Source organism: Homarus americanus, unplaced genomic scaffold (assembly GCF_018991925.1).
Source record: "Homarus americanus isolate GMGI-L3 unplaced genomic scaffold, GMGI_Hamer_2.0 scaffold11150, whole genome shotgun sequence".
Lineage (NCBI taxonomy): Eukaryota > Metazoa > Arthropoda > Malacostraca > Decapoda > Nephropidae > Homarus > Homarus americanus.
Genome location: NW_024720555.1, coordinates 3396530 through 3417734, shown reverse-complemented (window position 1 = coordinate 3417734; position 21205 = coordinate 3396530). Strand labels below are relative to the sequence as shown.

The window sequence follows — 21205 nt, the reverse complement described above, 5'->3', positions numbered from 1 at the left end:
AGTACCCTGAACATCTCCAGGTAAAGATGAGTTGTGTTGTGTAGGAGGATGGTTGACATGAAAATACTGTACGTACTCGGGATACAACACCAAACATTATATTGAAAGTACGACATTAAATGCTTTGGAACATGAAGGAATTAGCTGCTTAAATCAGTTTGGGGTATTTTTTTTATGTGGGGAAATAGATGGCAAGAAATTTTAAAATGTGTATACAGTAAAACCTCGATTAACCGACTTTCGGATGAACCGTCAATCCCGAGCTCCTAATTTTTTCCAATTTTTTTTTTTTTTTTTTTAAACCGGGATTAGCCCACCCTGGGATAGGCCACTGACCCACATCGGGGCCTGGGGGGGCGATAATGTAATAATATTGATAATAATAATAATAATAATAATAGTAATAAAGAACCATAAATAAATGCAAAAAATTAAAAAAAAAATCAAGAGTGAGAAACAATATATGTATGTTGTGTTGTCAATAGTAAGAGAAGCAATTAAGACCCTGCAATTGTGTGTAAATGAGGTAGAAAGTCAGATGAGCAACCTGGGACTTGGTCACAATTTTTGTGATGACATACCTGTATGTTCTTTGACTTTTCCATTTTTTATTCACGGTTTCTGTGCTGGTTCATATTTATTTACTTAAGTGGTTAATGTTTTAAAGCAAATTCTATTGAAATATGAATGGCAAATGAACAAAAATGAATAGAGGGAATTAAATGAGGTAGGTTACGGAAAGGTACTTTGAAAATGTATGTTTTATTTCCGTAGACTTTATGTACTACAGGTATTAACCAACCTTTCGGATTATCCGTCGGCCCCTTCCCCCCATATGTGGTCGGTTAATTGAGGTTTTACTGTATTACTCTAAAACTCCCTTAAAAAATTTATAAAACCAATGTTAGGCAAAGTACATATGGTAGCTACAGGGAGAGATTGAGGATTTGGATCAGTTTAAGATGTTGAGTAATTTTCCCCTCAAATTATGAAGTGACCTTAAAGAACTTTGGAGTTAACTGGTATTTTATGTCCAGTACTGCACCTTGTTCCTTGTATAGATGCCAACAAGACACTACAGTAGCACCTGAGCAACAACTATATCTGGTAGTCTTCTTACCTTGAAGGTGATTCTTATTTATATATTTATTATTATATTAGGTTTAAAATTATGATCTATTTACCCTTGCTGTGGCTGGGTAATTGTTTATTGACTTTTACAACTGTACTTTAACCTCTTCACTATGTGGATGTAACTTTTGATATTTTATTTGGCTAACAGCAGATGATTTTATTCAACGCAGAGAGGACCCTGTACTCAAAGGTAACATACAATTGTGGAAAATGGCCACAAGGTGATGATATATATATTTTTTTTTCTTCAGAACTGGTACAATGAGATAAACAAATGGCTTAAAGGTCAACTAAATGTTCTGGCGATTGACTCGGGTACAAAGAAGGAGATTGATTCCAACCTCAGGGGATTTATGATGACTTTTGGCCGGCGTCCCATCAACCCAGTACTGATAATATCCTACGAAACTTTTCGCTTGCACGCCCAGGTACTGCACCAGGGTGAAGTGGGCCTCGTGCTCTGTGATGAGGTAAAAGTGTTTGAGCTTCTTAGATGATAATGGGTGACGGTTTTTGAAGTAATGAAATCCCTTTACTAGGATGGAGATTTGTATTCTAGGGTGTTGCATATACTGTACATACTGTATATGAACCAGGTAAGAGAAAAATAATGGCTGACAAAATATTTATTCCAAACAGTTTCGGCAACAAATGTCGCCCTCCTAAATGGAGTGAAGAGAAAAGTTCCTTTTCTGTACCGAACTGTTTGGTATAAATCTTTTGTCTGCCATTGTGTTTTTTCTCTTGCATTGTTGTTCAGGTTATGGTGACTTTCCAGCCAATATGGAACCAAACTGGGTAAGAGTTAGGATTATTGGGGATTAGGAAATGAGAAAATTTATTGTATTTTAAGAATTGTATTACAGTATTGCCTAATGCAAGTCAGCTTGAACTGAACATCCTCAGTCAATAAATAATTTCCCTTATTCCTATTCTTAATGAACTTCTAACCCTACCTTTTTGGTTCTATGACACAACATCCTGTATAGTAGTACTGTACTGTATACTGTATAATATTTTATACAGTATATGGTTTCAATAGTCCTTATACTGTACTGTATATAATTTCTCATTGTATTATTTTTAGGGTCACCGACTAAAGAACTGTGAGAACCAGACTTACCAAGCACTGATGGGTCTGAAGGCAAAGCGCCGTGTCCTGCTTTCGGGAACCCCAATTCAAAACGATCTGCTTGAGTACTTTTCTCTCGTGCACTTTGTCAATGCAGGGATTTTGGGAACAGCTCAGGAGTTTAGAAAGAAATATGAAAGGCCAATCCTGAGGAGTCGGGATGCTGAAGCCTCCGACAAAGACCACGAGATTGGCAAAGAGAAGTTGGAGGAACTGATTGCTATAGTCAGCAGGTGATGAATTACTCTCTTCCTCTGTTTAGATATTCATTGTGAATGTTTCCTTGAGGGATTCACTGTGTAAGTTTCTCCATGTGAGAGGAAAGGTTTTTGTTACTGATGTGAGAAGTGTGGTGAATATGAAAGTGAAACATGGTCACATAAAGAGGAGAGGATGATATTCATAGACTTGGGTGAGATGAAATGAAAAGGTGAGATGGATGTGTAATGTGACATTGAGAACTAACCAGGCAGCTGAGTATTGAGAGTATTGGTAAGGTTTTGCATACAGGCAGGCTCATGGTTTGGACATGTGGAAAAAATGGAGGAGATCTACTGGGTCAAGAGATGCATGAGTTTGAATGTGGAGGGGAAGAGAACTGGAGGTAGGCCAAGGATCACATGTGAAGAGGTTGTAAGAAATGACCATAGGGATATGAACCTGACCAATGATGCTGCAAAAGACCATGCAGCATTGAGAACTGCCATCAAGTAATAACGGCTAACCCACACAAGCATGAAAAATGGCTATAAAACTTTGATGCTGATGATGAAGTCCATTTCTGCCATCGGTGACTGAAACACAGCAACACAGACTCACTGTCTCTGGATTTTGTTCTTTTTTGACACTTGATCAGATGGTGTTCCTTCTGGCTTACCCACAATGTTTAATGCACCTTTCTGTATTATTGTTTTTAACTATATTTTTTTAATTTTTCTGTATTATAACTATTTTTGTTCAGCTTACTGTATTGTTGAATTTGTAACTTCATTGTTGCTCACCAGATGCATCATACGGCGCACCAATGAGATCCTCTCCAAGTACCTGCCAGTGAAGGTAGAACATGTGGTGTGTTGTCCGATGACCTCACTCCAACAAGATATGTACCTCAAGTTCATCAACTCTGCCTCAGTGAAGAGAGAGATTACAGGTAAAATCAGTGGCCACTACCTGACATAATCAACCCCTTGTATATGGGGCCCCTTCTGAGCTGAATGAAATTGTGTGGTGCTAGCTAAATAAGATATTAAAAGTGGCATCCCTGTAGTGAAGGAGTTAAGATTTCACATTATGATGCCAGGGTACATTAACATGCTGTCAGTTAATCAGTCAATCAATACTTCTTTTTCTACAGGCTCTGATGGTCGATTGGGGAACACTGCTCTAGCTGCAATAACTAGTATGAAAAAGTTATGCAACCATCCCGATTTGTTGTGGGATAAGGTGAAAGCCCGTGAGCCTGGATATGTGGAGTTGGACGACTTGTACCCTTCAGGACACGACCCCAAGTCAGTACCTCCACTAGCTGCAGTAGTTCTGCCTCAGTGTTGATAGTTTTTGGGGATCTTGATGTCTTTGGGTAAGAAAATTATTTTATTGTGAAGTGGTGAATTTCTGCAGTATTTGTTTAATTTGGTCTTGTCATTACAGACGCTTGCGTCCCGAGTTGTCCGGTAAAGTGTCTGTTCTGGATACACTTCTGGCATTGATTCGAAGCTCATCAGACGACAGGGTTGTTCTCATCTCCAACTACACACAAACTCTTGATCTGTTCCAGGAGTTGGCTGCCCTCAGGAATTATCCTTATGTTCGTCTGGATGGATCCATGTCTATTAAAAAGAGAGCCAAGGTAACAGATCCTACAGTGTTTGTTTTTTATTACATTTATAATACTGTATCGGGTAGTCTTTTTCTATTACTGTATTTTTGCTTCTCTTGTTAACCAAAAAAGATACACCACACCCTCATTAATTCAACAAAAAGAAGGGTCTGGGTCACTCAAATTACCCCAAAATCGGAATTAACCGAGTTCGGAATATTTTGACATTATTTCACATTTTCCTAATTTTTGTGTTCAATTATTCATTTGTTTTCAGTTCAGTTTTTGCACCTTGCCATGCCTTTGCTGCCACATAAACTAAATTATTTATAATTATACTGTGCAAGCAAACAAATATTTTTTCAAGTACACATACAGTAATAATAAAGTAAATACAGTACAGTACAGTCGGCCCTTCACATACGCGGGTTTACCATTCACGGATTCGCAAATACGCAGATTGCCCCGCCAGAGGAATATTCTGTACTTTGAAGTAATTGAAGTACATTCAAATCGCGCGCCATTCAACTCGCGCGCGGCACCGAACACGGGACACCGCTCGCTCCCGCAACCTCACACACACACGCATAGCTCTCCCTCACTCAGTCAGTCTCGCTGTAACCACACTTGTGTTGGCATCAGCATTGTAGTTGCAAAAATATTACATTTCCGTGAATGTATTATGTCAAGCACAGTATGAATAGAATATCACTAATATAAGAGTATTTTAACCGAAAACTACTAAAAAAACGAGTAACATCTCTTGAACTTCAGAAGGTTAGGTAAAGTCTCTTGTTTTCGTCATGTATTTTATCCTAATTTACATTGAAATACATCGCGTTTCAGCAAAAGTACTATTTATTTCTGAGAATATGGAAATGTAATATTTTGCTGAAATGACGTACGTATTACAGTGGAAAGTGACGAAAGCAATGACTCGCTTTCTTTCGCTCAAAAGATGTTACCGTAATCGCTTTTCGAATGGTTTTCAGTTAAAAAACTGTTGTATTACAATAATATTCTATCCTAATTCACTTGTGATGCAACAGTTTTTTAACTGAAAACCATTCGAAAAGCGATTACGGTAACATCTTTTGAACGAAAGAAAGCGAAAGTCATTGTTTTCATCACGATTTTGTCCCACATTCCACTGTAATACTTACGTCATTTCAGCAAAAATATTTCATTTCTGTGAATGTAGTATATCAAGCACAGTATGAATATAATATCATTGTAATATAACAGTATTTTAACCGAAAACTATTAAAAAAACGAGTAACATCTCTTGAACATTGGAAGGTTTGGTGAAGTCTTTTGTTTTCGTCATGTATTTTATCCTATTTTACATTGAAATACATCACGTTTCAGCAAAATTACTATTTATTTCCAAGAATATATTCATTCAGGCGCAGTTTAGGTAAAATATACGTGTGATGTAACATTTCTTTAATTGAAAACGATTCGAAAAACACGTACCCTCTAGCCCTGTTCAAGGAGAGGACTGGGAGAAGCTGTTTGGTGCTGCAGACGATGGCAAGGAAAATGATTTGGATGGATTTTAATGAAAATATTCAGAAATATGGTATCGTAGTATTTATTCAAGTCAATTAGGATAGAATATTATTGTAATACAACAGTAGTGACGATGTGGAGGAGGCGGAGGGATAGAGCGGGGTGGAGGTGACTGGCGGGAGCAGGGACGAGTGGAGATGCCAGCCAGTACATTACGGGTGTATTAATTGTTTTTATAGCTATTTTTGCATTTTAATGTTAAATACTGTACATTACATTTCAACAAAACTACCATTTATTTCTGAGAACATGGAAACGTAATATTTTTGCTGAAATGATGTACGTATTACAGTGGAAAGTGACGAAAGCAATGACTTTCGCTTTCTTTCGTTCAAAAGATGTTACCGTAATCGCTTTTCGAATGGTTTTCAGTTGTGGGATTATAAGGCTAATGATAGGATAGAATATTATTGTAATACAGTACGAGTACAACAGTTTTTTAACTGAAAACCATTCGAAAAGCGATTACGGTAAAATATTTTGAACAACGAAAGAAAGCGAAAGTCTTTCGTCATGATTTTATCCCACTTCCCACTATAATATGTACGTCATTCCAGCAAAAATATTACATTTCCATATTTATTTCCGAGAATATATTCATTCAGTCACAGTTAAGGTAAAATATACTTGTGATGTAATATTTTAATGAAAATCCAGTATCATAGTTTTCTCTTGTTTCAAATTTAATTAACAAAGATTGATGTTTCAAATGTAATGAACAAAAATTTATGTCCAGTATCTATAAATTAACTTTAATAAATGAATACTTTGTTTTACATCGTCCTGTGCTACCATACCATGGATTTGGCTACTTTGGGCTCGCAAGAGATCTGCCCTGGCAACTGTACCGACACTCACAGCTGGTGGTGTGTTGGTGCATCGTTTCCATTGTTTACTGGTAGTTACTGGTAAATATTTTTCAACCTAACGAAACTATTACCCGTTTAGAGGTCGACCCCCAATTTTTGCCAAATAATTTGGTCTTAAAAACTCGAACTACACACAGGTATATACGGTAAATAAGGACATGGGGGACCAGGGATTTTTTAGGGAGGGGGGGGCAGCAATAGTACACAGATTTTTAACATTCACGGGTATCTCTGTTACCTAACCCCCGCGAATGTTAAGGGCCGACTGTACTACTACAGTAATAAATAAATGTAACACACTACGAGATGAGCTGATGAGGCGAGAGGTGAGATGATGAGGCGAAAGGTGATGTGACGAGGAACTTCACAGCACTGTTAAACCATTGTCTTAAACATTTTAATTTGTAATTTCTATTTTAAAATTAATTTATACAGTATGTGATGGCTTAATTTAGCTACTTTTGTATTTGAACAACTGATCAGAGAATAAACCATGGCATATGGAGACGCATTACACACTACAATTTTATTAAGTTCTGATAAATACGCTATAAAATTTCCTTTTAAGTGCTCAAGACAGATCCTCTGGTAAGCACCAACCCTCTTGAGCAGTGACAAAAACAGTGCTGGCAACATTGCTAGGGAGAGCAGAAATGATCAGCTGTGTACCGCTTTGTAAATGAGACCGGTAAGATACTGTGCGCAATAGCTCATCTGGGATTGAACGGTGGATTTTGGGGGGAAATTTATTTATTTTTCGATAATGTTTTATTAACCCGGCACCAAATGAACCTAAATAATATGGGAATTATGGTGAAATTGCATACTATCATTATTAAAGGATCACGGGCTGCTGAGCACGCGAGGTGGTAAGTTGTACTCTCAGTCTAGCCAGCACTTCATCACTCTTCCTCCACTACCTCCTCTCCCTGGCTATGCACTCAAACATAATTTAGTTTTATATCATAATACAGTATAATTCATATTTTATTCCTATAATTCATTCATCTTAACCTATTTCATAATATATATGTATAATAATCGTCCATGTGGGATGGCAAAAACGAAAAAGACAATACAATCGACTAAGTGGGATGACACCTGAGAGCACAGTTGAATTGACAAGATTGAAATTTCAAGTCTGTCTCTGCGGGGCTTTTCGGAACTGCTCTGTTATTTTGGATTCATTCCGAATCAAAATTGTTTAATTTATTTTTTAAAAACATATGAATTAAGTCAAAATCCAAATCATAACGATCCAAATTAATGCGGGTACAGTGTATAGAACCTAGTGTTGTGAGTAGGACAGTGGCCCACATCTTGAAGACAGAGTATAATTCAGTATTACAGTATATTCTATTATTCATTCTCAACAGATTGTGGACCAGTTTAATGATCCAGCAGGAAGGGATTTTATCTTCATGTTGAGCAGTAAAGCAGGCGGCTGTGGTCTTAACCTTATAGGAGCCAACCGTCTGGTAATGTTTGACCCTGACTGGAACCCTGCTAATGATGACCAGGCCATGGCCAGAGTGTGGCGCGATGGCCAGAAGAAGAAATGCTTCATATATCGACTCCTTGCAGTACGTACTGTCTGTAACTGTGAACATTAATTTGATTAGTAAGCTTAAATTATCATCCATTATTATCAAAATTGCTGCTGGAAATGTAATTTTGGGGAGAGATTTTTATACATGAAGACCCTGAATTTTTTCTGGTCAGTCAGTATGTTAAATGGCTTTGTTATATGTGTTGTTTTATTAGGTACAGTGACTTCATCATGTTATGACCCCCAGTAAAGGAACAGAACATAATTGTTTTAGTTTGTGGAAGACTTACAAAGTGACTAAACAAAACTGAAATTAGGTTAATGAATTCCAAATAATTTTTTTTCCAATTCCCAGTGAAGATTTTTCTTCTTAATAATTAAATAATAAATAATTTAATCACCATATCATATGTACATGCCAAAGTTTGTGCATCTATTCACATTGTTGTTCTAGAAAGGGACCTTAACCATGAAAAGATGTATTTGAAAGAGTAAAGATCTTTTTTTAAATTTAATTATTAGATTTTGGCTGAAAATTCATCATCAATATATTATTCTCAGACTGGAAGCATAGAGGAGAAGATCTTCCAGCGTCAGGCCCACAAGAAGGCACTGAGCAGCTGTGTAGTGGACTGTGAGGAAGACGTTCAGCGCCACTTCTCCATCTCAGATCTTCGGGGGCTTTTTATACTCAATCAAAACACGACTTCTGACACTCATGACAAGTAAGAGGAATAATATTATTAAACCCTCTCATGGTCTTTTGACTCAGATTTTGTCACTAAGCGCACCCATAAGCGACCACTCCCACTCAGCCGTATCTCACACTGAGAGCAACCCTCCCATAAACAGCCCACTAGCCTTCTGGACTGGCAGATGTGTCTCTAAGGATGCATTTTGCATCTGGATCACTGTCCCAAATGTTTACTAAAATGGAAACACCGTTCCTATTACAGATGCACCCTGCATTGAAAGACCACGAGGGGTTAAGATTTCCAACCCTGGCCAGGATTGCCAGAGGGTTAAAGTACAATGTTTTAATGTCATGTACTGTATTATGTCCACTTGTTTACATGAATACTTTTATAGTGTAACTCCTGTAAATGTTAAGTATGTTTGTGCCTTGACTAATAAATTCTTCCGTGGTGAACACGTTTGAAGAATAGAAGTTACCAGTTCTTGAAGAGCTTGATTCATTATCTTACACCTTAAATGTTTTCATGTTACTGTATTAGTTTCATTACTGTATATGTGTGTGTGCCTCATACAGTTGCATTTGTAGGAATCTTTTTCTTTTTAAATAAAACATATGTGAAGGTTCCAAGTGTTCCCTGAAGAATGCTGTGATGGGCAGGGAAACACCGGGTAACACTGAAGTCCATTTATTCGGATAGGAGAAATACAAGTGGTGACTAACGTGTGCCATGCACGGCTCACGAAGTCAGACTGAGACTGCCTTGCCATATGGCAGCCTCGGGACAATGTTGCCACATAACACGTGCAGTGTTGCCACATAATTATATACATAGATGCTACTCGGCACAGTAGCTTATATACAAGGTTGCTACTCAGCACAGTAGCTTAGATACATAACCTATATCTCCCTCCCCCCTCACGCTCAGTCATTGTCTTGAGCGGACTTCTTAGTCCTAAGTCGCTCCGAGCGTCGAGGTGCACTGTGGGGCGGATCCTCGTGAGGTGTAGGGGACTCGTCCTCGGTCAGGGGGCCAGCAGCAGGGGGTGGGACTGGCCGGAGGAAGCGGCGGTTCTTCCACCAGACACGGCCGCTCGGCATCCTGACCTTGTAGTCCCGCGACCGGCCGACGCCCATCACTATGCCCACCTTGTCCCAACGTGTTGTCGTTGGGTCTTGAACGCGGACAAGGGCACCAATCTCCAGTGGCTGAAGAGGGCGGGCACGGTCGTCATACCGAGCCTTGGCGTCCTGGGCACGTGTAGCGGCGCGGCGGTCGCGGCTCTCGGCTCTGGTCTGCCACTCCTTCGCAAAGGCCTTGGTGTGTGCAGGAACGCAAGAGCGGAGAGGGTGACCATACAGGATCTGGGCAGGGGAGCGTCCTGTGTGGGTGAGAGTATTACGTAACTCCAGGAGTCTTTTGTCAAACGCCTCACAGCTCGATGGTAGCGTAGCGAGACTCAGCATCGGTGAGAAAGCGAGAGCCACACTGTACGAGCCGGTACCTTCCTCCACCGTAATCCTGGAGAAGGGCGTAACCAACCCCGTACAGGCGCAAGGCATCTGTCTGAAGGACGGTGGGGAGCGCTGGGTCGAAAGTAGGGAGGATAGGTGGACTTGACAGGGCCTCCTTCACCTTATGAAAGGCGAGGTCATGGTCAGGGGTCCACGTGAAAGTCCTCTTGGGGCTCATCAGGGGGCGGAGAGGCCCGGCGGAGACGTCAGGAGAAAATTCTGCCAGCTGGTTCACCAGGCCCATGAAAGACCTGAGATCCATAAGGTTGACAGGTTTTGCAAAGTCCGCTATGGCGCAAACTTTCTCTGGGTCCGCAGCAATGCCATCCCTTGAGAGTCGGTAGCCACAGAAAGACACTGCAGGTGTGGCCAAGACGAACTTCTCGGCATTCAGAGTGATGCCGTGCGTCCTACACCTGGTCAGTACCTCGTCGATGCGGCGAAGATGCGTCACGTAGTCCTCATCGTAGAGGAGGACGTCATCCACTACCTTCACGCAGTTGGTCACGCCTTGAAGTGCCATGTCACCACGGAGACAGAAGGCGTCCCCCGTAGCAGCGAATCCCATAGGGGCACGGCAGTAGCGGAAGGATCCGTAAGGCGTAATGAAAGTGGTCAGTGGTTGATCCTCCTTCTTCAGTGGGATCTGCCAGTAACCACAGAGGGCGTCCATTGTCGAGAAGTGCCGTACCTTCGCGTCCACACTCCGTATAGCTCCAAAAGGTGTGGGTGAAGGGTGGGCGCGACGGGACACCTGGCTGTTAAGCTTAGACAAGTCAGTAGTAATCCACACTCCACCGTTAGTCTTAGCCACAGCGACTAGAGGGTGGCACCAAGGGGACGGGTCGTCACCAACGGGTACGATGACACCCTGGGCCACCATGGAATCCAGTTCCTTCTTGACTGAATCCCTGAAGGCGAGAGGGATCAACCGGGGAGTGTTATGGCAAACGGCTGTGCATCTTCCCGCAGGTGTATCCTCATAGGCGGACCCGCCATAGCCTTCAGTGGCGCGGTCCGTAGGGCCTCCTTCGTCACCAGCACATCCGAGTACTCCTTCAGGAAGTAGGCCCTTGCGGCTGAAGTAGACGTCTCGCTGTGAAGAGGAAGCAGCCATGACTTGGGTGGAGGCGGGGCGGGAGTGGACGCGGGTTCTGGGCAGCTCTGTGTGGCAGCGCCAGGCGCGTCGCTCGTTGATTCCCGCACCCTGCTGGCGGTGTACCAAGCAGCTGGGATCTGCTCAGGAAAGTCTCTGGGCACCACGCCTAACTCCTTGCAGTGCTCCCACGACAACAAGGGTGTAGCAAGAGTAGGCTGCACGTCGATCCATCTGTGACACAACCTGTCGCCGTAAGTGATCTCCGCTTGAAAGGAGCCCACAGCGTCCGGCATCTGGGAACCGTCCGCATTGTAGTACTGCAGCTGCGGCGGTGGTCCCAGGCCGCGTTTGGTGAGGCCCAGTTTCTGGAGGTGCTTCAGGCCTTTCACCGTAGTATCAGCGCCAGTGTCCGGTATCACCTCGATGTGACCCGACACATCACCGTTTGTGACGGCAATGCGGATGGTAGGGGAAGGGGTAGCCCTGGGGCGTGTGGTCGATTCCACCCTCCTGATGTGACTCAGCTGCTGCTTGGGGATGCGTGGGCCATCTGGAGGGGGCTGCGTGCGAACCACCCCGAGGGAAGTGCGCTGCTTTCCTCCTCGTCTCGGGCTTTTGGGCTTGGGTTGACGGCAGCACTTGTCGTAGTGTCCATAGCGACCGCAGGCCTGACACTTGTGGCCTCGTGCAGGGCACCTGTCTGTGTTAGACCAGTGGCCCTTACAGTCACATCCATGACACAATGCGTCGGCGGCCGGGCATATCTTGGGGCCATGCTGCTTTCCACAGCTGCCACAGGAAGCACTAGGCGGAGGCGTGGAAGAACGTGCGGCAGCCTTCACGTTGTTGGCCGCCTTCTTACCCTTCTTGTACTGAGAGATTGCTCTCACAGCAGGTGGGGCTTGTAAGGCAGAGGTGGCGGACTTGGTGGCCTCGTATGACCGACATTCAGTTACTACCACCTGGAGTGTGGAGGAAGCGTCCAGTGGGATGAGTCGCTGCACCAACTCTTCTTGCCTGACACCTGCCAAGATCCCGTGCTTGATCCAGGCTTCCTCACATTCCCGGCTGTGCGCCTTGCAAACGTCAATCTCCTCCGACAAACTCTTCAAGCATACAAAAAAGTCGTCAAAGGATTCATTCTCCGCCTGCTTGCAGCTGGTGATGGAGCGGCGACGCAATGCCTCGTTATTCCGACCCTTAACGTGCTCCTGCAAAAGGTCGAGCACATCCATCACTGAAGGGGTAGAATCGGGAGGCACCTGCAACGTGTGCTCCAAAACTCTCTGGGTCTCCAGCGACAAACACATCCGCAGTTGGATGAGCTGTTTGTTTGGAGGCATGCTGTCAAGGTCCACCATCGTGGAGTAATCTGTCCAACGTCGCCTCCACTCACGAAAAAGCTGAAACGTGACGTCTGGTGAGAGGGCGGGTGGGGGTTGAACAGATGCCTTGGGAGCTGTTGAAGTAGCAAGAATACCTGGAGGACGCTGGTGTGGTGGAGGAGGGAGGATATTGGCGCCTTGGTGCGCGAAACCTGCGAGTGAGGGAGGGTGGGTTAGCGCCAGGGTCACCAATAGTGCATCAAAACGCGACTTTTCCTCCTCTCTTCGTGTCTCCTCCCTCTGAAGTTCCATCTCTCGGGGTCGCTCGTCTCTGTGATCCATCCACCTCAGAATTGTTGCAATGTCCGTCGCTGTAGGTGAAGGATGAGGGGCGGTGGGCGCAGAAGCTCCATCTGTGCCCGGTAGAGGAGATGATGGTGGGGAGTCGTGTCTCCCATCTTGACGCTGTCCCTTCTTACCGCCCATCTTAGTGTGCGTGGACTGCGCTGTTTAGTATATCAAGTGGCGCCTCATCAGCTCGAACCACATATATATATGACATAAACCGCGCAGAAATAATGCATAGAGTCCACTGTTCTGTCCGTGAATGAGAGAGAGAGAGAGTGTGTGTGTGTGTGTGTGTGTGTGTGTGTGTGTGTGTGTGTGTGTGTGTGTGTGTGTGTGTGTGTGTGTGTGTGCGTGCGTGCGTGCGTGCGTGCGTGCGTGCGTGCGCGCGGAGCGAGAAGGGTGTACGCCTGCGTACTCCGTGGGTACCACAAAAAAGAGGCCAATGCTCAACTCTCAGCTCTAGACACACTAATACACTGACACTAACACTGCCACCGTCACTAAAAAGCACTGTGATGGCGCAACACTGCACGTCGCGGCGAAACACAACACAGCACACACTAAGAGTCACGTGCACATCGCCGGCTAACTGTCCATTGTTCACACACTTGTAAGTCCACAGATCCTACTCACTGCGCCATGAAGGTTCCAAGTGTTCCCTGAAGAATGCAGTGATGGGCAGGGAAACACCGGGTAACACTGAAGTCCATTTATTCGGATAGGAGAAATACAAGTGGTGACTAGCGTGTGCCATGCACGGCTCACGAAGTCAGACTTAGACTGCTTTGCCATATGGCAGCCTCGGGGCAATGTTGCCACATAACACGTGCAGTGTTGCCACGTAATTATATACTGTACATAGATGCTACTCGGCACAGTAGCTTATATACAGTTGGCCCTTAACATTCGCGGGGGTTAGGTAACAGAGATACCCGTGAATGTTAAAAATCCGTGTACTATTGCTGCCCCCCCCCCCTAAAAAATCCCTGGCCCCCCATGTCCTTATTTACCGTATATACCAAATTATTTGGCAAAAATTGGGGGTCGACCTCTAAACGGGTAATAGTTTCGTTAGGTTGAAAAATATTTACCAGTAACTACCAGTAAACAATGGAAATGATGCACCAACACACCACCAGCTGTGAGTGTCGGTACAGTTGCCAGGGCAGATCTCTTGCGAGCCCAAAGTAGCCAAATCCATGGTATGGTAGCACAGGACGATGTAAAACAAAGTATTCATTTATTAAAGTTAATTTATAGATACTGGACATAAATTTTTGTTCATTACATTTGAAACATCAATCTTTGTTAATTAAATTTGAAACAAGAGAAAACTACGATACTGGATTTTCATTAAAATATTACATCACAAGTATATTTTACCTTAACTGTGACTGAATGAATATATTCTCGGAAATAAATATGGAAATGTAATATTTTTGCTGGAATGACGTACATATTATAGTGGGAAGTGGGATAAAATCATGACGAAAGACTTTCGCTTTCTTTCGTTGTTCAAAATATTTTACCGTAATCGCTTTTCGAATGGTTTTCAGTTAAAAAACTGTTGTACTCGTACTGTATTACAATAATATTCTATCCTATCATTAGCCTTATAATCCCACAACTGAAAACCATTCGAAAAGCGATTACGGTAACATCTTTTGAACGAAAGAAAGCGAAAGTCATTGCTTTCGTCACTTTCCACTGTAATACGTACATCATTTCAGCAAAAATATTACGTTTCCATGTTCTCAGAAATAAATGGTAGTTTTGTTGAAATGTAATGTACAGTATTTAACATTAAAATGCTAAAATAGCTATAAAAACAATTAATACACCCGTAATGTACTGGCTAGCATCTCCACTCGTCCCTGCTCCCGCCAGTCACCTCCTCCCCGCTCTATCCCTCCGCCTCCTCCACATCGTCACTACTGTTGTATTACAATAATATTCTATCCGAATTGACTTGAATAAATACTACGATACCATATTTCTGAATATTTTCATTAAAATCCATCCAAATCATTTTCCTTGCCATCGTCTGCAGCACCAAACAGCTTCTCCCAGTCCTCTCCTTGAACAGAGCTAGAGGGTACGTGTTTTTCGAATCGTTTTCAATTAAAAAAATGTTACATCACACGTATATTTTACCTAAACTGCGCCTGAATGAATATATTCTTCGAAATAAATAGTAATTTTGCTGAAACGTGATGTATTTCAATGTAAAATAGGATAAAATACATGACGAAAACAAAAGACTTCACCTAACCTTCCAATGTTCAAGAGATGTTACTCGTTTTTTTAATAGTTTTCGGTTAAAATACTGTTATATTACAATGATATTATATTCATACTGTGCTTGATATACTACATTCACAGAAATGAAATATTTTTGCTGAAATGACGTAAGTATTACAGTGGAATGTGGGACAAAATCGTGACGAAAACAATGACTTTCGCTTTCTTTCGTTCAAAAGATGTTACCGTAATCGCTTTTCGAATGGTTTTCAGTTAAAAAACTGTTGCATCACAAGTGAATTAGGATAGAATATTATTGTAATACAACTGTTTTTTAACTGAAAACCATTCAAAAAGCGATTACGGTAACATCTTTTGAGCGAAAGAAAGCGAGTCATTGCTTTCGTCACTTTCCACTGTAATACGTACGTCATTTCAGCAAAATATTACATTTCCATATTCTCAGAAATAAATAGTACTTTTGCTGAAACGTGATGTATTTCAATGTAAATTAGGGTAAAATACATGACGAAAACAAGAGACTTTACCTAACCTTCTGAAGTTCAAGAGATGTTGCTCGTTTTTTTTAGTAGTTTTCTGTTAAAATACTCTAATATTAGTGATATTCTATTCATACTGTGCTTGACATAATACATTCACGGAAATGTAATATTTTTGCAACTACAATGCTGATGCCAACACAAGTGTGGTTACAGCGAGACTGACTGAGTGAGGGAGAGCTATGCGTGTGTGTGTGAGGTTGCGGGAGCGGGCGGTGTCCCGTGTTCGGTGCCGCGCGCGTGTTGAATGGCGCGCGATTTGAATGTACTTCAATTACTTCAAAGTACAGAATATTCCTCTGGCGGGGCAATCCGCGTATTTGCGAATCCGTGAATGCTAAACCCGCGTATGTGAAGGGCCGACTGTACAAGGTTGCTACTCGGCACAGTAGCTTAGATACATAACCTACAATATGAATCAATCTTGGTTTTGAGAATAATTTGATGTTAAGCAAAACTTAACAATATATTGTATTTGTAATGTTATGCATTTATGAATGTATGTATGTACAAGTACCGTGTGCATGTGTGTTTTACTTTGTCCACTAAATACAGGTACAGAGTGGTCAGAGTCACAAGTGCACACACACACACACACACACACATACACATTCTCCAGAGTATATTATATAGAGAGAAATTCTTTACAGGTTTAAGTGTCGTCGCTGTGTGAATGGTATCCAGGTACGACCTCCACCTGATGACGCTGACTGCACTTGTGATTTGTCATTGTGGCACCATTGTCAAGACAAAAAGGGACTGGAGGACTTGATGCTGCGTCAGTGTTGGGCGGCTGGTATCTCTTTTGTCTTCCACCAGAGATCACATGTACAGAAGATAGTACCTTGATGTGTGTTTTATGATTCTGGACTTCATCCATGTGGTAATAGAGTCAAGCTGGTAAGTGAAAATGAAATCTGTGATGGTTGGTAGAAATGATAAAAAGAATTATTGGGTAGAACTGAAGTAGGAATTATAGGTAGAGAGGATTGGTTATCATTTTATAATAAACATCAAGATGGGGTTGATAATTCCCCATTATTGTACTGTACAGTTGCAAACAAAAGTCCTGTCGCCTCTCCTGCTACTCCACGAACACCAATATTCAGACTCGTGAACCCGAAGCAGTAGAAACATGGATGGTTAAGAGTCTGATTCTTGGGGTGTACAAAGTAGCAGGAGAGGCGATAGGACTTCCAACCATAACAGTATATAAATCATCATTCAACATTTTTCATATTCAATACTTATTTGTATCAATAAAATACTGTATCCTCATTTATTTTATCTGTATATTAATACTGAACCAAATAAAGCCATTGATGATGTGACTATAAGCTATTGCTCCCTTCCTCTCTTGTCTATCTGTAAGTCATGAAATAATTGGCATTAACTTGCATTGTATAAGTCTCCCTCAGATGCAAAGCAAATGGGAAGCTATTGCTATTAACTCAAAAAAATATATATATTTCAATCTTTTCTGTGTTCTTAATTGTTTCCATGCTTTTCATTAGTTTTCATTTTCTCTAACATAATCTCTTGATATCAGAATCGAGTTTACGTTTACAATAATTGTAGAACTTTTTTATGATTTAACTTACAAGTTTCAAATTGTAAAGATGGAAACAGTAATGATACTGTTTTGGGGGGACCGTATTTCAGAATAGTACTGTATTTTGGTTACTTGTTAATCTGAGTGATGCATAGAACAGTCACTTTTACAATAATTAAATGAAGTTTGTTTTTCTCTGATGAAAACATAAGATAGACTAGTTATTATGAGACTGATATAAGTTTTATGTGTACAGTATCAGATACTGGTTGTTTCTCTTGTAAAAAAGAAAGTTGAATATTAAAACAAGTGTAATGTTTGTTGTGTACATAATAGATGTTATTTTTAATAAATATTTCATATAATAAAGTGTTTTAATGCTTGTAACATTTACAGGTGGAGATGAGAGTTGGTGTAGAGCATCATTTGGATACTTTGTGGTTTATTGCCCATATCTTAATTAACTTAGTGGAGGGTGTATGAATTTAACACTGACATAATGATAGTTAACTTTGACTTACTGGAAGGAAACTTTAGTTTTGTCTTGTTCTAGTTCTTTATTAATCTTTATTGTGGTAAGTTTTGGTGTGTTTGACCCTCAGTTAGATGAGAAATGTGTTACCTAGCCATGAAAGGTAGGTTGCTGGTAGAGATAATCCTCATATATGGACAGGCCAGGGGAAGGGAGGCCTCACTCATGAAGTCTCCCATGTAAGCTGACCAAAGATCATTGATTTTCTGTGATGGAGAACACGGACATCTGCAGCATGTTATTTAAGAAGTGGGTGAGTAGTCAAATTGCATACGAGTCAGGTGGCATAAAAACCTGGATTAACTACTTTCTCATTAGGAAGTCAGAAGGGAAGCTTGTTAGGGGTGTAAAGGTCATAGTACTGTAAATATATTTTCTCTAAATGTTTAGTAACTAGGCTAATTAGGTAAAAACAGCTATTTCCAAAGTACAGTAGTACTTTATATATCGGAGACTAACCATTTAATTATTTAGTGTGGAGAGAAAAATTAGTGTACCCATACATGTACAGGTAGGCGGGTAGTGTGATTACCTCAGGGAGTTGCGACCCTGCCTTGCCAGCTGTTCTCACCCTGTGTGTTGCTGTTAGGAAGGGCATCCAGCAACAAAACTTTACTTCAACATACCTGATGGCAACTGAGTTATCTGAGGTGTGTCCATCCTCTGGCCTCTGCTGCATTTTCTTGGCTGGTGCCTTGGGTTTATAGTGGTGAGGGGTAGGAACATCCCATTCTGGTTTTACCAACAGCTACCATCAGGTAGTTTATGTGGCTCATATACTTAAACCCTTCTGTGGTTATGCATATTACCTGTGCTCAACATTGGTAATTCTTAGTAAATACCCAGATGCAAATGTCAGTACATAAGCATCACAGTGTGGTGTATATCTTCCAGACACAATACAGTACAGTACTCCCTCTTTATCGACGGATTTTTTATCGGCGGTTTCGATTATCGACGGATTATTTAGCCGGGATTTTTATTTTGGCTTTATTTGAACTCCGCGGGCCTTGTTTGTACTTTCGCCGCTAGGCGGCACTAGTGGCGTGACTAGCGTCTACCCGCGGCCCGCCTTCCCTGAACACAAACATCAGCCAAGCCGAGTGGGCAACAGTCTTTGATTTTCAACTTTTGCTGGTGGTTCATCACATGAACTTATATCACTATGCCTCCCAAACGACCTGCTGCTCCCTCTGGATCTACACCTAAGAGGGCAAGACGAGTGCTGACGCTGAATGAGAAGAATGAAGTGCTGAAACAACTCGACAGCGGTATGAGCTATGCAGCTGTTGGCCGCCACTTTGGGCTCAACGAATCCAGTGTGCGTGGAATTAAACGACGTGCAAAGGATCTGAAGCACGCTTTAGCTTCAAGTGCACCAGTGACATCAAAAGTGACAAGCCATGTGCGTGATGATGCCCTCATTAAAATGGAAAAAGCACTGAACATTTGGATAGAGGACCTAAACCGCCGCCGCATACCACTTGACTCGAAATTTATTAGGCAGAAAGCTAAGGAACTTTATGATAGGTTTTCTAAAAGTGATGATCATGGTGATGGTGATGATCAGGGTGATGGTGATAATCAGGGTGATGGTGACAATTTGAAAAAATTTGCAGCTAGCAAAGGATGGTTTGAGAAATTCAGACATCGTTATGGGCTGCATAATATAAAAGTGACTGGCGAAGCAGCATCAGCAGACACTGTGGCAGGGGAAGCATACCCTGCAGAGTTTGCTAACCACATAGCACAAAAGGGTTATAGGCCGGAACAAGTTTTTAATGCTGATGAGACAGGCCTATGGTGGAAGAAGATGCCACGCCGAACCTACATCTCTAAAGAGGAAAAAAGTGCCCCTGGATTTAAAGTTGCGAAGGACCGAGTGACAGTGATGCTATGTGGGAATGCGGCAGGGCATATGATTAAGCCCATGTTGTTATACACTGCCGCACGACCTCGGGCTCTCAAAAATAAAAACATGAACTTGCTACCAGTTTTCTACAGGAACAACAAGAAAGCGTGGATGACATCTGATTTGTGCGTGGATTGGCTGAAAAACTGCTTTGCTAGAGAGGTGAAAAATTATCTGGATGAACTTGGCATGGAGTTCAAAGTAGTATTATGTCTAGATAATTGCCCTGGCCACTCTGAAGAACTCAAGACTGCCCACCCCAACATTGAGGTGGTTTTCCTGCCAAAAAACACCACCTCCATCATCCAGCCAATGGACCAGGGAGTCATTGTCGTGTTTAAGGCTAAATATGCAGAGAAGACTTTCAGCATGATTCGTGAGTGCCTTGATAAGGATGCTGATGTGACACCCAGAGAAATGTGGAAGAAATTTGATATTGCACAGTGCATAAACTTCATCGCTGAAAGCCACAATGAACTGTCGCAGAACTGTGTCCGATCATGTTGGAAAAAATTGTGGCCTGAAATTGTCCCAACATTCACAGGGTTCCCAACAGCCGAGCCTCAGTTACGCAACATAATAACTATGGCAAATGAAGTTGGAGGTGAAGGGTTCTCTGACCTAACAGCGGCAGAGGTGCAAGAAGAGTTATTGGGAAATGTTGGGGATCCATTTACAAGTGATGAACTAGAACAATTAGTGGAGCTGCAGGATGAAACAGACGATGAAGTGAGTGATGATGAAAATAAGAACTTAACTTTAGATAATCTTGGTGAAGTGATAAGAATGAGTAAGGCCCTCTCTGCTCGTCTCTATGACATTGATCCCTCCCTTGATAGGTCCCTTAAAGCAAAGAGAGCTATTGAAAATGTTATGTTGCCATATATAGAACTGCAGGGGGAAATGAGAAGCAAGAAAGCACAGACCACCATCACCAACTTCTTCAGTCGCCGAGTGCCTGTCATCGCCGAACCTGCCGACACCTCACAACAACAACAAGACGTAGAAGCTGCCGGCACCTCACAACAATAAGACGCAGTACCTGCCCACACCCCTCAAGAAGATGCAGACCTTGACTAATCATACTCATCTGACTGGTCAGGCTTTTAATAAGCCTCAATCATCACACTTGTATATACTGTATATACTGTATTGTTTACTGTAAGGACCGATGTTCACTTCAATAAATTAAATGGTAAGTTTGCTAGTATTTTTGTCCACTTATTATATTATTATTTATACACTATTATTTAAGGTTATGTGTAAAGGAAACGCATTAATGCTTAAAGGTACATTTATTCAACATATGCTAATAATAGTTAGAAAAATTACATAACCATCACGGTATCGAC

The 21205-nt window shown here is 41.9% G+C and overlaps 1 protein-coding gene across 1 annotated transcript; it reads left to right on the top strand.

Annotated features, from left to right (window-relative positions):
• Nucleotides 1-1385: 1385 nt before the first annotated feature.
• On the top strand, nt 1386-17836 carry LOC121860638 (DNA repair and recombination protein RAD54-like; the record flags this gene model as incomplete). The annotated part of the gene is given in 8 exon segments (XM_042357906.1): nt 1386-1604; nt 2222-2499; nt 3271-3416; nt 3621-3774; nt 3917-4115; nt 7903-8109; nt 8637-8800; nt 16508-17836. Coding segments are annotated over 8 exon segments (1566 nt in total), but the record flags the coding sequence as incomplete, so codon positions are not given.
• Between the last annotated feature and the right edge of the window lie 3369 nt (nt 17837-21205).